Source organism: Sorghum bicolor, chromosome 9 (assembly GCF_000003195.3).
Source record: "Sorghum bicolor cultivar BTx623 chromosome 9, Sorghum_bicolor_NCBIv3, whole genome shotgun sequence".
NCBI classification, from domain to species: Eukaryota; Viridiplantae; Streptophyta; class Magnoliopsida; order Poales; family Poaceae; genus Sorghum; species Sorghum bicolor.
Window position 1 is genome coordinate 8,620,216 of NC_012878.2, and position 17,471 is coordinate 8,637,686.

The 17,471-nt window shown below is 40.7% G+C and overlaps 3 protein-coding genes across 3 annotated transcripts; 1 reads left to right on the top strand and 2 right to left on the bottom strand.

Moving 5' to 3' along the window:
• Positions 1,789-4,084, top strand: LOC8065903 (ATP-dependent 6-phosphofructokinase 6). Its single transcript, XM_002439370.2, has 4 exons — positions 1,789-2,188; positions 2,298-2,344; positions 2,446-3,568; positions 3,659-4,084. The coding sequence occupies exons 1-4, from the start codon at positions 1,973-1,975 to the stop codon at positions 3,881-3,883; spliced, it is 1,611 nt and encodes a 536-aa protein (XP_002439415.1). The 5' UTR covers positions 1,789-1,972; the 3' UTR covers positions 3,884-4,084.
• Positions 5,952-6,260, bottom strand: LOC110430394. The gene has a single exon (XM_021448058.1). The coding sequence runs from the start codon at positions 6,258-6,260 to the stop codon at positions 5,952-5,954; it is 309 nt and encodes a 102-aa protein (XP_021303733.1).
• On the bottom strand, positions 11,600-14,445 carry LOC8055712 (phosphoribosylformylglycinamidine cyclo-ligase, chloroplastic/mitochondrial). The gene is made up of 8 exons (XM_002440708.2): positions 14,081-14,445; positions 13,598-13,692; positions 13,416-13,517; positions 13,267-13,326; positions 12,701-12,873; positions 12,441-12,552; positions 12,205-12,363; positions 11,600-12,088 (listed from the first exon to the last, which is right to left on the bottom strand). The coding sequence occupies exons 1-8, from the start codon at positions 14,370-14,372 to the stop codon at positions 11,918-11,920; spliced, it is 1,164 nt and encodes a 387-aa protein (XP_002440753.1). The 5' UTR covers positions 14,373-14,445; the 3' UTR covers positions 11,600-11,917.

A 17,471-nucleotide genomic window follows, 5' to 3' on the forward strand; every position in this document is an offset into this window, starting at 1 on the left:
CTTATGCAATATGCATTATTAGGATAAAGCATGTGTAGAGCTTCTTCTTTTTTAGGACTAATAAACAACTTGGACAAGCTGCCATAACAATGTTCATATGTAAAGAGCTAAAAAAGAATACCACAGAAAAGCAAAGGACTTGGAAGCAATATAATATGGTCTACTAATTTTTTCGCCAACCCCGGCCCGTCTCCTCGGCCCCTCTCTAAAAGTCTGGTCTAAGTTGACACCAGAATCCCATTTGCAGTATTGGAGTCATTGCACGACCGGCAGCGGCAGGCGGCAACTTGTTTTGTTTCTTTGGTTGCGGCGGCCGGCGGCTCCCTCCAGCACTCCAGTGATTAATTAATTACGAATAGTTGAATTAATTAACTTCAAGCTTGATGGCTGCCTGATTGACCAATGGGGCCCGTGGCCGTGGGTCATCCTCGCCGCATCTTCCCGTTGCTGATGAGGCCGCCAGCCCCCCATTTCTTCCTAATATGTCCACGTGATTAATCGCTTACCCGGGTCAAAACGGAGTTTTCGGTATTTTCTATTCTGTTAACTAATATATAATAACTGGCCAACCGTCGCATGCAGCTTTTGTAAATATAGACCATGTAACACTTTTGGACATGGGAACCGCCGGACATGTAAATTTAGTTGCTATTCCTTCATTTCAAATTATAAGTTATTTTGACTCTTCTAGATGTATAGTTTTTGTTATATATCTAAACATAGTATATATCTAGTTGCATATTGAAAACCATGTGCCTAGAAAAGCCAAAATGACATGTAATTTGGAGCAAGGTATGTGAAAATGGTAGCTAAATAGTATTCCCTCTTTATCAGTCAGAATTATAAATGTATTTTGTATAGGAAAAGATCAAAATTTGACAAAATTTGACCGTCAATTAGTCAAATTGTACAAAGTATAGGACATAAAACCTAAACCAAAAGATCGGTATTCAAAGTACATCTAAGATGATATTGATTGTTTAGCTAAAAGTAACATATTGTAAGAGAAACTAATGATTAAAATCTATTTTATATGATTTTTTTCTTGTCATAATATTCGTATCATGCAGCGACGGAGAGTAAATATATATTATGTTCTTGTCAAATGAAATTATACTGTTCTCACCAAACCTAAATTGTACAGCATGGAACTGTCCACATTGAAATAATGATGGTCACCCTAAAGATTTTCAAGAACATTTTAATATTTACTTTTTATTAGATGTACACACTATATAGGATTAGTGTACTGCCGCGGTTGACATTAAATCATTGATGAACTAATGGTCCGTTTATCTCATTTTCAAAATTATTTCACAAAGAATATGAAGTGTTCAATATTTATCTGTTTTTTCCAACTAATGATGTTAATGGCCCTAAAATACCTTCTCTTATAAAGATAAACATATATATATATATTTTTTTTGTTAGCATAATAAAGATAAACATATCATAAAAATAGTTAGGAAATACCATTAGTATGATTAAGGTAACGCCACAATGGTTAGCTACGAAGAATCGAATCTGCCAAATGATTTCACAAACTCACAAAGGAGTTTGAAACGTCCAGTTTTCTTTTACATATATAAAAAAATAAATAAAGAACAAACAACGGGAGAAAAAGACGTGAGCTGAGAATCCGAGGGCTGAAACCCACGCGCTGTCCAACTCCGATACCGAAAACGCCGACTCCGACTCCTCTGTTTTGTCTGTCCTGCACGCGCTCGCCGCAACGCAAACGCAGCAGCACTTCGTTCTGCCACCGCCCGCCCCGGCCGGCTATATAAACCCTGCACCCGATTTCCCGCCTTCTCACACCAATCCCAAGTCTCATCACGACTACAAGAATTTAGTAGCGCTCCTCGCTCTCCCCATCAATTCCGGCGAATTCAGTCGTCGGACAGCGCCCCCTCGTCCAACCGATCCGTGAGTCCGCCGATCAACCATCCCAAGCTTTGCTTGACTGCGATCGATGGAGACCGCCACCGTCGTCGTCGCGCCGGCTCCGGTGTCCATCACCCAGCCGCCGCAGCACAAGCTTATGGAATTGAAGCCAGCCTTCGCCGCCGTGGCGAAACCGTCGCCGGCGAGGAAGGCCAAGCCGGCCAAGAAGAAGCTCGCCGGCGGCTGCGGCGGGTATGTCCTTGAGGACGTCCCGCACCTCACCGACTACCTTCCCGAGCTCAAGGTGAGTCGCAAGTCAATTCATCTAATCATCTTGTCGACAAAGATTGCTTTAGTTAATCAGATGGATTGGATTGCGTTTGCTCATGTTCTTGATTCTTGTTCATGCGCAGAGCTACCCGAATCCCCTGCAAGACCACCCTGCCTACTCTGTCGTCAAGTAAGGCAATCTGATGAATTCTTGTTCTACCGTCTTGGATTTCTTGTTTCTTGAATGAAATAAGGGCAACAAATTCAAACCGGGTTTGCTGAATCGCGCAGGCAGTACTTCGTGAACCCTGACGACACGGTGGCGAAGAAGATCGTGGTGCACAAGAGCAGCGCGCGCGGGACGCACTTCCGTCGCGCCGGCCCGCGGCAGCGCGTCTACTTCCAGCCCGACGAGGTGACGGCGGCGATCGTCACCTGCGGCGGCCTGTGCCCGGGCCTCAACACGGTGATCCGCGAGCTGGTGTGCGGCCTCCACGACATGTACGGCGTGAGCAGCATCTACGGCATCGAGGGCGGGTACAAGGGTTTCTACGCGCGCAACACGGTGGAGCTGACGCCGCGGTCCGTGAACGACATCCACAAGCGCGGCGGCACGGTGCTGGGCACCTCCCGCGGCGGCCAGGACACGGCCAAGATCGTGGACAGCATCCAGGACCGCGGCGTGAACCAGGTGTACATCATCGGCGGCGACGGCACGCAGAAGGGCGCGGCGTCCATCCACGAGGAGGTGCAGCGGCGCGGGCTCAAGTGCGCCGTGGTCGGCGTGCCCAAGACCATCGACAACGACATCGCCGTCATCGACAAGTCGTTCGGCTTCGACACCGCCGTCGAGGAGGCGCAGCGCGCCATCAACGCGGCGCACGTCGAGGCCGAGAGCGCCGAGAACGGCATCGGGGTCGTCAAGCTCATGGGCCGGAACAGCGGGTTCATCGCCATGTACGCCACGCTCGCCAGCCGCGACGTCGACTGCTGCCTCATCCCGGAGTCGCCCTTCTTCCTCGACGGCAAGGGCGGCCTGCTCGAGTTCGTGGAGAAGCGCCTCCGCGACAACGGCCACATGGTCATCGTCGTGGCCGAGGGCGCCGGCCAGGACCTCATCGCCAAGAGCATGAACTTCGCCGACACCCACGACGCCTCCGGCAACAAGGTGCTCCTCGACGTCGGGCTCTGGCTCTCCCACAAGATCAAGGAGCATTTCAAGAAGAAGCCCAGCTTCCCCATCACACTCAAGTACATCGACCCGACGTACATGATCCGCGCCGTGCCGTCCAACGCCTCCGACAACGTCTACTGCACGCTGCTGGCACACAGCGCCCTGCACGGCGCCATGGCCGGCTACACCGGCTTCACCGTCGCGCCGGTGAACGGCAGACACGCCTACATCCCCTTCTACGTAAGCCCCCCTCAACTCAAATCCAATCCATGTAGCTTTTCTACTCTCCCTGCAGTAGTGAACTGACATCTATTGAATTGGATCTTGCAGAGGATCACCGAGAAGCAGAACAAGGTGGTGATCACGGACAGGATGTGGGCGCGGGTGCTGTGCTCGACGAACCAGCCGTGCTTCCTGACGCACGAGGACGTCGAGGGGGCGGCGGGGCTGGACGAGGAGGAGCCGCACATGCCGCTCGTTGAGGGAGAGTACGCATTGGTCAGGAGCCCGTCCATGTGCAACGGCAATGGCCACCTCTGCAGTGGCGCGGCCTGAAGGCGCAGCAGGGACAGTTCATTCAGATGTCTATGCAAATTGCAAAGCTAAGAGTCCAAATGTGGTTTGTGATGTAGGATTTCTTGGTAGCTTCCTTTTGTTCATTCTTTGGATGATGTAGTAAGATGTATACCAAGTATTGGCAAGAGGAGAATAACTTATTTCTGCGCTGAATCTATCCAGCAGCCATGGTTCAACTTATTCAGGCAGCGGTACAGTGATCACTTGCTCAACAGAAGTTTTGACACAATTTATCACCAAAACAGATCATCGAACAAAAAAAAAGAAATCCATGTAATGCTGCCAACACTGTATTCTAGTTTCGCTCCTCCATAGCTGTATAATTCACTGTATTTGCAATACAACCCACCAGAAACCTTATGTTTCAAGCACAGTATCAACAAACCAAACATCGCAACATCGCCTGAACAGATCCAAAATTTCATGCGACTGATACATAGGAAAAGTGAGAAAAAAAAGGAGCAGTTTATTTCACGGAAAATTCAATTCTTGGCAAAAGCAGAATGTTGACCAAACGATGTGGAGCCTGAAAAAAGATAAGCAAGGCATTAGGAAAAATACTGGAAACAAAATATTGTAATTTTAGTCCTAGTGATCTATATGTGTGATACTATTGATGAAAAAAAAGGAACGGGACCAAGTTTAGTCCAAGTGATCTTCTACTATAACCGTTGTTTTCTTTTTTTAAAAAAATCAAATTAGAAGAGTGTCTCAAATTTGATATATATTAAGGAAAACAAAAGCCTATCACTAGCTGTTCTCACATTGTGAAAGTCACATATTTAGGGTGAAATTGAACACCGTTGTGCCATGGGTAGGGATGAAAACGGATCGGATACGGACGGATATCATCGATATCATATTTGTTTTCATATTTCTGGTCGGATTCGGATTCGAATACGGATAATATCAATCATGTCGGATAAGATACGATTGGATGTCGACATCATAAATATACTAGGTCAAAATGATCTCCCTTTTGAATTGATGATTCTCCTATGGGAAGTTCCTCGGCTTTGCCAAGCAGACCTTTGTTATGGTGTCGATGTAGACCACAAATATAACCAGCCAAATATGATTCTTTCCACAAAGAAAATGTAATGACAGAGTTATGGCCATCCCTTTTTTGTCACTCCGCGAGGCAACTCCGTCCTTACGCCTACATCTTTCGCATCCCCTCCCTCTTTCAATCCCTCTCTCTCTCCTAGCAACCTCCTCTTGACAGCATGGCCACGCCTGGCGGGCTCCTCCCCGCGCGTCGCGCACCACTGCCTCCCCATAACCGCGCCAAGCTCCTTCCCCCCATCCGCGCCAAGCTCCTTCCCCCACACCACACCAGTCATGGCAGATCTGTTGGATATGACGATGGCCATGGCGGATCTGACGAGGTAGGCCTCCTCCTCCTGGATCTTTGAGCTAGGCTTGCGAGGAGCTCTCTCTATCATCTCCCCTATTTCTGGCAGGCTTCCTCCTCCTGGATCTCTGAGCTAGGTTACAACGAGCTCTCCCTATCATCTCTCCCAACTCCGGTAGGCTTAGAAAGAAATGTTTAGGGAGGAGGATGGCTGACCAGGCGGTGGGGATGGTTATTAGAGGACGCTTGGCCATAGGGCCCTAACGATGGTGGAGGCGGCCTAGTCAGGTCGGGACTAGGGAGTTCCAGCAAGGGTAGGCTCTAGCTAGGGGAGGGGAGGTGGCCACTGCGGGCGCACTTGGGCTTGGCCGAAGTTCCGTGGTCATGGCCGTCGCAGAGCTCCGACCAAGTCCTATTGTGCCACAGGCCCACGATGGTGGGAGGGGGCAGTAATGGGGGGAGGGTCACCGGCGACAACGAGGAAGAAGGGGAAGGGGGCAGCACGATGTACATGACAGTCGTGCGTTAGGCAAACACATAGACGGCCGTGTGTTAGCCGTGTCCTAAAGAAAACGCAAAGGTTGATTCATGATATGTTATGCAGATGGTACAATACACATTCAAATCATATATAGACCTTTATTCCATTATACTGCCACAAGTGGCGTTACATAAAGCTAGTCATTGTGCAGCTCAATGAACAATGTAGCCAGCACAGTTGGTTCCTACGGGCAAGGCGTTCCCACACACTCTTGTTACCGCAGCCCATTTCCATAGATCAATTTTTGCCTTGTCTTGGTCAGTAAAGTCATGACAAACATTTACAACGTTTGCTCCTCGCACGTCCTGGCAGCAGGCACTAGATGATGGCGGGAACGGTGAACCGATATTTTTGAAGATGTAAAACCTGCAGTGAACCATGATGTCATCTTTCACAGCTAGCACCTGGTACGCGCTAGAGGTAGAAGAGAATATCGCAAAGATGACGAGCATGATGCACATGGACACTCCTGTCGCTCTAGCACTACCCATCTTTCTCTTGTGTGTTTTGATCGATGTGATGTGCAGATGAGTTATTTTTTTGAGAATTATGTACATATGACTTATGCACTCTATGGTTCTATATATACCACGGCAGTGCCTGCGGTGTAGATCCTTTTAATGGAATTAGAATCAGAATCTATTTGTTTTTATTTAGTATTGTTATTATGGAATCTATGATAGCAGCACTATATCCTAATGTATTTGCACCTTCGGATTTAATAATAAATCTAATATATAATAATAAGCATGTATGTATTATATGTTACATAAAAAAACTTAGATATCTAATCATTAATTTCAACTGCTTATTAAAGATATAGGCCCGTGGAATCTTCAAATATAGTCGCATCTATTATTAGTAATATATTAGTAATAGATACTCCATCCATTTTAAATTATAAGTTAGTTTGATTTTTTTGGTACATCTATTTTGCTATGTATCTAGACATATATTATATCTTGGTACATAGCAAAATAAATATAGAGGGACTTTATAATTTGAAATAGAGAGAGTAGTATTTAACTAGAGTATACTAGCTCCACTCGTCGAATAAATACAGGGTATACTTGCTTCGTCTGAAATTTTTTATGTTTTAGGATTTAGTAAGATAGATTAATATAGATAAATAAATTGTGGTATCCATGATAGCTGCACTGTATCCTAATGAGGATAACATACATCTCCAACAACTCCCTAAATCCACTTGCTATTCTATTTTTTTTGGCAAAAACTCAAAAACACCTCTCCAACAACTCCCTAAATCCACTTGGTATTTTCCCAACTTGGAAAAAACCACCCTCCGCGCGCGTATCTATCCGCGCGCGTAGAGCGTGCGTATCGCCCCTGCTCCGTCGCGCGTGCCGCTCCGCCGCCGCGCACCGCCCGCCCGCACGCCAACTCCGGATGGATCGCAAGCCAAGATCCGATCGATCCCTCTTCTCCTCGCCGAAGCCTGGTCGGCCGATCCATCGCTCTTCTCCTCGCGAAGTCCGGCCGGTCTCTTCCGTACGGTGCCTTCCGTACATACGGTGCTAGCCGCCTCTTCGGTGCCGGCACTGCATGAATGCATGGCCCATCGTAGCTCCATGCATATCTCCGTCGCTGAGCGAGACAGAGCCGGACGACGACGACAGCGACTGGAGTGGCCAGTGGCCGCCCGCGCCTTCGCCTGACTGGACAGGGTCGTCCGTCTCCGTCGCTAGCTCCTCGACGTCGACGGACGGGATGACAGAGAACGCGTTAAGGGTTCAAACTTTTGACGGTGACTTATCCCGATGGCTTCGTCTCGTCGAGACGAAGCCAACAGTGGTGGTGGTTTCATCGGAAACCTTGCCGTCGTCGAAGAAAACAGCCGGCGACGCTCGTTCCTAAGGCGCAGGGACTAAATACATGATAGATTTTCTTTTTCGGACTTTTCTAAAAAAGTATCAGACACAAAGAATTTTAGATACGCCCTTAGTTGATTTTGGAAAAGTTTAGAGACTAATATGCAAAGTGGTTATCACGGGATTTACCAAGTAAGGATACAAAGTTGTTGGAGATACACCTTTTTTTTACTTGCAAAATAAAATAGCAAGTTGCTAAAACACAAGATATACCAAGTGAAATATTGGGAGTTGTTGGAGATATAAACCCTTGCATTTAATAAGAAATCTAGAATATAATAATTAGGATATGCAGAATATATCCATCCAAAATACTAAGATACATAATCATTTATTTGAATCGCTTATGGAATATATAGGTCCATGGAATTTTCAAATCTACTTGCATTTATTAGTAGTCGATAGTAGATAACTAATTAACTAGAGTATACTCTCGTTCGATAAGTATAGGGTATATACTTCATCCATCCTAAAGATACATTTTAGGATTTAGTAAGAGAGATTAGTGGATATGTAATGGATATGTAATGAATTGTGGTATTCATGATAGCAGCACCGTACTGAGGATAACATACATACATCCTTGCATTTAATAAGAAATCTGGAATATAATAATTAGTATATATATTTTATATATGTTTCATCGAAAAACAAAGATATCTAATCATTAGCTTGAACCACTTATGAAAGATATAAGCCATGAAAGATATCTAGGTACATCTATTTATTAGTAATAGATAGTACTCCATCAATTCCAAATTCCAAATTATTTTGACTTTTTTGGTTCCTTTATTTTACTATGTATCTAGACATATTATTATACCTAGATACATAGCTAAATAGATGTACCAAAAAATTAAAACGACTTATAATTTGGAACGGTGAGAATAGATAACTAGGGTATACTCTTCCATCCCATAGATATAGGGTATATCCATATGGTAGCAGCACCATATCCTAACGAGGATAACATATACTTACACCCCTTGCATTTAATAAGAAATCTGAAATATTTACGCTAAGAGTAAATTAAAATTGTTATGTTAATGTTGTATTATTTAATATAAAATAAATTTAGAGACAAGATGAGACTTGTATTGCCAATGGTGTGAACTACATGTTTATGCTAACACTTTGGACTTGGTGATAGTCATCATAAAGATGATATGTAGACCTCTAATGATGTGAACATCATCTTTATGTATAGTAGATGCCAAATGTGTATGCAATTTGTGTAACAAATTTTAAAATAATCATCAAAAGTTTATGTAGACCTTTGTAATTCACAAAGGAATTAGGTATGCACATTGAGGATAGTCACTAAGTCATAAACTTAGTGTAGCTCCCATAGTAGTAACTTGGTACTACCTTGTGTATGGCCAATGGAAATGTGAATTAATGGTAGTTATCTTGTGAAAAGTATTTTATGTTAGGTACACACGTTGAGGATAGTCACTTAGTTGGAACTTAGTGTGGATCTTGCAGTAGCAACTATGGTGCTACCTTGTGTATAGCCAACATATAATGTGGAACATTTGTGTTATACAGTACAAATTATAGTGTAATACACTTAATGGACTTTGCAATAAAAATGTAAGCACTTTGAGCTATAAATAAAGTATAAATGAGCTTAACATAATATAAAAATTCAAATAACAAAGTAATTACAATAAAAGAGTCGTGATAATAATATTACATGTTTTTTGGGTTTGTGAATTTGGACACACACTTTGAACAATGTAATGATAATACTACATGTTTATTGGGTTCGCCAATTTGAACAAACACTTTGAACATGTATGTTAATAATACATGTTTATTGAGTTTGCCAATTTGGACAAACACTTTGAATAGTACTAAAAACTCCAAAAAACATAGTATCTAGATAGCGAATTTACATGAGGTAAATTAGAACATTATGCAATGACATAAGTTATTATGCAACTTCGGAAGATCAATGAGTCCCGAATCATACTTACGTAGGTAAATATGGTGCATTATGGTTTGTTTTTAGCCCAAGAATAGGCTTTGTTATATCTTTTGCTTTTTTGCAATAAATTTATAGGATATTTGGGACTAAAAACATAAGCTAAATATATGGTACCAATGTTTTTACTTTTATAACCTTACCACCATAGGTTTATTTCACAGGTGGGGACTTCATCGCTCCTCGCTCGTCCTTGATCTCGTATGTTGAAATTGAAGGTTACAGGCTGTTGTCCAGTTAGGCCTAGTTTAGTTCGTGAAAATTTTTAGGTTTAGCTACTATAGTACTTTTGTTTGTAATTATTCAACAATGGACTAACTAGGCTCCAAAGACTTGTCTCGTAAATTACAGACAAACTGTGCAATTAATTATTTTTTATTTATATTTAATGTTTCATGCATGTGTCTAAAGATTTGATGTGACAGAGAATTTTGAAAAAATTTTGGAACTAAACAAGGCCTCAGTGCCTCTACACCTCCAAAAAGTTGATGTCATAGGAGTTTTGGCAGCAAGTGCCAGTGTGAGTGTAGGATGTTAGGCTACACTTCTATTGTTTTGCATACTTCCATCTACTTGATGTTAGGCTACACTTCCATTGTCTTGCAGACTTCCACCTACTTCTATGAAATGGCCTCTGCCTCTCTCTTTGCAGATAGAGCTAAGCAGTACGGTGATGATACAGAACTTCGTGCCTCTGTTGTTCTCCTTCTTGTTCGTAGAGCAAAGTGCTAATAACGTGTTAGAAGTGAAATGAAATGAACAAGTGATTGAAAAAAATTGTGGTTTGCATTAATCTGAGACTAAATATTGGTGTGAGGAAACGATGTCTTGTCACGAAAAGACAAGACAACCATTCCCACTCATGCCAAAGGACATGCCCCTTTGGTGGCCATGTTAACTATTTAGGCCTTGTTCAGTTTACTAAAAAATCAAAAACTTTTTAAGATTTCTCGTCACATTAAATCTTACGGTATAAAAATTAATTGCGCAGTTTGCCTGTAAATTACCCATCACATTAAAACAAAAACTAATTGCATAATTTGCATGTAAATTGCGAGATGAATCTTTTGAGTCTAGTTAGTCCATGATTAGAAAATAATTATCAAATAAAAACGAAAGTGCTACAGTATTCCTGAACCAAAATTGTTTTGGAAACTAAGGCCTTGTTTAGTTCCGAAAAGATTTTGGATTTCGCTATTGTAGCACTTTCGTTTGTTTGTGATAAATATTGTCTAATTATAGACTAACTAGGATCAAAAGATTCGTCTCGCGATTTACAGGCAAACTGTGTAATTAGTTTTTTATTTTCGTCTATATATAAAGCTTCATGCATGTACCGCAAGATTCGATATGACGAGAAATCTTGAAAATTTTTTGGTTTTTGGGGTGAATTAAACAAGGCCTAGGACAGTTACTAATGCCTACTCTCTTGATAAAATCACTCCTGAAGTGGTGTAGAGGTGCCTGTTCGAAGAGGCACATGTTTAGCAACATAATACTACGCGGAATTGACATAACCACAAAACTGCACTTCCTTTTAACTCAGACAACGCATATTATCACAACTTGTAAAATACCAATTTTTTGAGCGGCATATCACCTTATGCCTGACCCAAACAAGTTCATTTTTCATCGCAAAGAAAACGCACAATCTTGGAACACTTCCCGTGATAAATCTGCGAAAAATCACTAAGGCCCCGTTCGGTTACGTCGGAATGGGCTGGGAACGGCATGGAACAGTTCCCGACTAGTTCAAAATTGCGAATGAAGTCTGTGGCTGGGAATCATTCCCGTAAAACCGAACCAAGCCTAACAGTGTTCCACTTGTTGACCTCAAAATGTCTATGGCATATCCAGGTTTGCACGTTTTGTTTTGTGACAACATAAGCCAAGTATGTGCAGTTAAATGCAAACGATTAAAATGTACCAAATAAATAAATTTAGTTATTTAAATTTACTCAAACGAAACTGATACCGCTCTGCATGAAAATTCTGGACATCTGAATTTCACCCCAGTGGCCTTCTCTGGACAAAAGGACCATGTCCCAAATAACAGTATCAGCCGTTTCAGGGCAAGTTCCCGTGGAACCACTCAAATAATTATTTGGTTACCCTTCGCTTTCTAGCGGTAGCAGTGGTGCAGAACTTAACCCCACAAGATTATGTTGTTACATAAACTGGGCTGCTTTGCCCAGCCAACCAACAAGTCTCAAGCCACTACAAGCAATGAAGGCATAAAAGGTCAGACATACTGAACCCCGTCACCCTCGATCACCTCTCCAATGTGATAAGCATGATTTGACCCATGGGTGTCTTCGATAATTCTGTCCGCTGACTCTCTGCTTACCACAAGAACCATTCCAATTCCCATATTGAATGTTCGCCGCATCTCTGCATCATCAATGTTTCCAGCCTACAAAATATGTAATGATAGATGTTAAAGGTAACTAGATCTAGGTACAGAGTATCTATCCAGCACATGCAGATGCTGAAAATCATAGGTGAAGCTTGAGGATCATTTGTCCTTGCCTGTTGAAGCCAGTTGAAGACAGGAGGCACTTCCCATGACCCAGTAAAAATCTTTGCCCCGAGTCCAGAAGGAAATACTCTTGGGATATTGTCAGTAAAACCACCACCAGTGATGTGGGCTAGTCCTTTCACACCACCTTTCTTAATAATCTCAAGCACCTTTTTCATTTCAAATTAAAATTTCTGTAAAAGCCTGAAGGAAATATGAGATATAGATACACATAAGAAAACCCAACCTGCTTAACATAGATGACAGTTGGTGCCATTAGAGCTTCACCAACAGTAGTTGTTATGCCATCATTTCTTGGGAGCTGGTCACTCAAGGAAAGTCCGCTTTTCTCCAGTACCCTTGAAAATTAAGGATTTTCAACCATCATTAACCAGATACATATAGTGTTCATCAAACTGGAAGTACGAAGAGATAAATAAATAAATTCATAAATCCAATGATATATTACAGATTTGAAACGAATGGAATTCAAAAAGGGTACAATACCTTCTAACAAGAGAGAACCCATTAGAATGAACCCCACTGGAAGGAAGACCTATAAGGACATCTCCCTTAACAATGTTTTTTCCGTCAATGACTTTATCCTTCTTCACAACACCCACAGCAAAACCACTTAGATCATATTCACCCTCTGCATAGAAACCAGGCATTTCTGCTGTCTGTAACGATCAAATATTCAATGATCAGTTCAACTGTTTTTGGCTTTTCGTAAAAGTAATAAACATGCAACGCTTCATGTGGATTCAATTGAATTGATATGGAATTAAAGGTATAAAAAGCAAAAAAAAAAGTGAGAATATTTTGTTACTCTGATATTATTAATCAACAAGCATAAACATTAATATCCCTGCTTCTTAGTAAAGGGAGTTATCCAAATGATTGCAGATAAATAATCAAGCAAACAATTATAAGATAACAAACATGCAGCAATGGTAGACAGTCTGGCAGTTGGAGACATTTGATCCATTCATATACAGCTAATGAGCTTACAAGGATAATAGTACCGCATCGTTGAATTGCTAAGTAATGGTAAATTCAATAGGAAATCTTACCTCCCCTCCTAGGAGAGCACAATCTGATTGTTCACACCCATCCCTAATCCCCTTGATAACCTACAAAATTTTACAAAGTATTTATGGGTAAATAAATATGAACAGGGCGAAAATTATTTCATTTCAGTGAGAAAATAAACTGTAAGTACCTTCTCTGCAAGATCAACATCAAGCTTGCTCGTCGCATAGTAATCTAGGAAGAACAATGGTTTTGCACCTAAAGTTACAATGTCATTGACGCTCATTGCCACCTGCCACAATAACCTAAATCCATTCAGCAAATTTGCAACAGAGATAATAAAAACAGTGTACATCGCAAGTAAGCTCATACCAGGTCAATGCCGATTGTGTCATGAATGCCAGTTTCGAAAGCAAGCTTCAGCTTTGTCCCCACCCCGTCGGTGCTACCAACAAGATAATCGTCATCTGTTCAAATAAAGCAACAGGAAAGCAAAATTTCAGAATTAGCAGTGCAAGGAAGGATCACAAAATTGGTATTATATTGCTGCATCAGGTGAGCAGTAGCAAATAAACCGTCCAAAACACTACATGGTGCATACTGCAGACTTCTCCTACAATTGTCGCACTGACATATCTCTAACAAGATCATTAAATTTGCATCTTTCACCAGCTAAAATTGATAATTAATTCACATTTAATTGACAACCATTCTTCACCCAACTTATTTTTGCTCACTCCCTGCTTGAGTTGCAAATCGCGGCACATGTAGAAGAATCCTCAGAAAAAAAAAATGGCTGCTTCAAACAAAAGTGGATAATAAGTTAGCAGAGATTAAGTGATGCAAGCTCATTACTGTAGGGGAAGAGACCGCCGAAGCCGCCAATCCCGGGTGCCATCTTGGCGATGCGGCGCACGAGCTCGGCGCCGGCGTCTATGTCCACGCCAGCATCCTTGTACGTCAGTCCCCCCTCCCGGCCAGAGCTAGTGCCCGAGCAGGACAGGGACGCGCGCCGCATCACCGCAGCTCCCTGACAGAAGTGGACGCCCTGCGCCTGTAGAGGACCCCGGCGAGCCGCGCGGGTAGGGGCCGCAGCCGGAGAGCCTGTCGGCGCTCGGAGAAAGTGGAGGAGACGGTCGGTGGTCATGGGTATGGGATGTGATGCGCGTCGAGAGGAGCGAGAGAGGAGGCCGGGGAGGCGGCGGCGCCGAAAGCGATGCCTTTGTAGGCGCGAGTGGGAGGTGGTCGAGAGTAGGGATGCGGCGGCGCTGTGTTGGGCCGTGCTAAAGCAAGTGGCAAGGTCAGCCCACTGAAACGAAACAAGGTTCCTTCGACCCAATAATAATAAGGCCTGGTTTAGGGTGTGTTTAGTTAGAGATGTTAAAATTTAAGCATTTTCGTTTTATTTTAATTTAATAATTAGTGTCTAATACTAGACTAATTAGGCTCAAAATATTAGTCTCACAAATTATTCTCTATTTGTGTTTTTAGTTTTGTAAATAATCTATATTTAGTATTCGATGCATGTGTCTAAACATTCGATGTGATAGATGAAGCTTTTGATATCGTAGCATTTTCGTTTGTATTTGATAATTATTATCTAACCATCAACTAAGTGGCTCAAAAATTTGTCTTATAAATTATGAACAAACTGTATAATTAATTATTTTTTATATATATTTAATGCTCTATGCATATGCCGTAAAATTTGATGTGATGAGAAATCTTAAAAAGTTTTTAGATATTGGACGTGACTAAACAAAGCCTAAGATTAATTAAAGGGACCTTTCCCGTAAGGCCGTAAATTTTCAACAATCAACGATCAACGCCCATCTCAAACGTGAGTTCATCCGTCTTTTTTTTAACTGACTCTCTAAAATCTTTGTTTAAGAAGTCATTCCAAGAAAAAGCATTCAATATATCTCTTCACACACCAACAATTCCTAGCCAGTTTGTTTCAGCGTTCTAGGAGCTTTTGATCGCAGCTTTGGGACTTTCCACAATCCAAAAACCTCACACGGTCTTGTTTTATTTCTCATAAATTTTACAAAAAAAAATTAAGATTCCCCGTCACATCGGATCTTGCGGCACATGTATGGAGCATTAAATATATAAAAAATAAGTAATTACACAGTTTGCCTATAATTTACGAGACAAATCTTTTGAACCTAGTTAATCTATGATTGGATAATATTTATCAAATACAAACGAAAGTGATATAATATCTTTTTTGCAAAAAATTTTGCAACTAAATAAGACCTAAGCCAAAAGAAGAGCTTCTGGCTTTGGGGCCTATTTGTCTAGGCATTCTGAGAGATTTGGACCTCAGCTTTAGAACCTTCCGAAAGATAAAAAGATCTTGAAAGCCAAAAGCCATAAGCTCCAAAGTGAGCTTTTAGCTCATGAGAGCTTTTTGGCTTTTAGAAGATCCCAAAGCTGAGATCCAAAAGCTACCAAGAAGCTAAAACAAATAGAGCCTTTGACTTCATTCCAAATTTAATTTACATAATTATTAGTTTACAAGTACTCCCTCGTTTTAAATTATAATATTTTGGTTTTTTAGACATATATAGCTTTTGTTATGTACTCCCTCTATTCCAAAATGTAACTTTGAATTTTTGGATACATTATTTTGCTATATATCTAGACAAAGTGTGTGTTTAAATGCATAGCAAAAACTACATATCTAAAAATGTCAAAAAGTCTTGTAATTTGGAATGTAGTGAATATTTAGATATCAACATGTTTAGGCATATAATTCGCAAAAAAATTGAGGGGAACATATAATTCAAATTGAGAGAGTAGTTTTTTTTAAAAAAAGGAGAGAGAGAGAGAGAGAGAGAGAGAGAGAGAGAGAGAGATAGATAGAGCAGTTTTTAAGGAGTCTGGATATGCTGCTCTAACAGACATTTTGCTAACTTTCACGAAAGTTAACTCTAAAACTGGACAAACCACCTCCCTCAACTTTTCAAATCGTGTATTTTATCTCCCTCGAGCAGTTTTGAAGGCAGTTTTGTTACAGTAGATGGTGGTTTTGCTATAGTGACGGTGGTTTTGTCTTTTTATTTTTTAATTATTTCAGCTAAATCTTTGAAAAATGGAACAATAGCTATTTGGTCCCTCAACTGTTACTCGATGTCCAATTTCATTCCTAAACTTTCAAAATGACTATTTAGGTCCTTAAACTTTAGTTTTAGGCTTAATTTTGTATTTTAGGCTCAATTTCATCCATAAACTATCAAAGTGCATTTAACCTTTATTTTCAACTAAATTTTGTCTATTTCAAAATAAAACTTTATATTTTAGGAACAATTTCATCCATAAATTATCAAAATTATAGATCTGCTAGTGTTTCAATATATCCATATATTCTAAAAGAATAAATAGTGTCCAATGCGACTATAATTGCTCCCACAAATATCATTTAGTCGGATATATAAATGGTATAATTATAAGGTAACAATAAAAATAATAGTTTGGAATTATTAATGGTGATGAAAGAGTTTTTGGATGAATATTATTTTTCTATCTCCAATTGCTGGTGGTATTGGAGCTACCCATGTGCAAAAAGAGCACCGTTCCACATACAATGTAGATAAAATTGAGTTGAAAATAAAAGTTTAAAGAACAAATACAGTTGGATAGTTTATAAATGAAATTGACCCTAAAATATGAGTTTGTGGACTAAACGACTGTCTTCATAGTTTTTGATGAAATTAAGCCTAAAAGTAGAGTTTAAGGACTAAAATGACTATTTTGAAAGTTTAGGGATGAAACTGAACCTCGAGTAAGAGCTGAGGGATTAAAATGGCTATTCTGCTCAAAAACCATAAAATGAAAAATCCAATTTTATTGCACTCTACATGAGTAGATCTACACAGTGAACATATAATATAGTATGCTTTAGTACAAAGTTTTTGTTATGAAGGTTTTGTCTTTTTCTTTTCTTTATTTAGCTGAATCTTAAAAAATCATAGTAAATGACAATTTTCTTGTACTCTACATGAGTAGATATACATAGTGAATATATAATATGGTATGGTTTAGTCCAACAAAATAATTATAGAAGCCACAACTATGAATTATTTTAATTAATTACAGAAAAACATAGATCTAAATCTACAACACAAAATTTGTACTAAAGTATACCATATTATATATTCACTGTGTAGATATGCTCATGTGAAGTCTAATAAAATTTGATTTTAAATTTTATGATTTTTCTGTAATTTACTATAATTTTTAA

Excerpts from the sequence above, each read along its gene's own strand:
- LOC8065903 (XM_002439370.2), top strand. The coding sequence starts at position 1,973 with ATGGAGACCGCCACCGTCGTCGTCGCGCCGGCTCCGGTGTCCATCACC. Across the intron at positions 2,189-2,297 it reads ACTACCTTCCCGAGCTCAAG|AGCTACCCGAATCCCCTGCA; the intron begins GTGAGTCGCAAG and ends GTTCATGCGCAG. Across the intron at positions 3,569-3,658 it reads ACGCCTACATCCCCTTCTAC|AGGATCACCGAGAAGCAGAA; the intron begins GTAAGCCCCCCT and ends TGGATCTTGCAG.
- LOC110430394 (XM_021448058.1), bottom strand. The coding sequence starts at position 6,260 with ATGTGCATCATGCTCGTCATCTTTGCGATATTCTCTTCTACCTCTAGC.
- LOC8055712 (XM_002440708.2), bottom strand. The coding sequence starts at position 14,372 with ATGACCACCGACCGTCTCCTCCACTTTCTCCGAGCGCCGACAGGCTCT. Across the intron at positions 13,518-13,597 it reads ACACAATCGGCATTGACCTG|GTGGCAATGAGCGTCAATGA; the intron begins GTATGAGCTTAC and ends TTATTGTGGCAG. Across the intron at positions 12,553-12,700 it reads GGGTTCTCTCTTGTTAGAAG|GGTACTGGAGAAAAGCGGAC; the intron begins GTATTGTACCCT and ends TTAATTTTCAAG.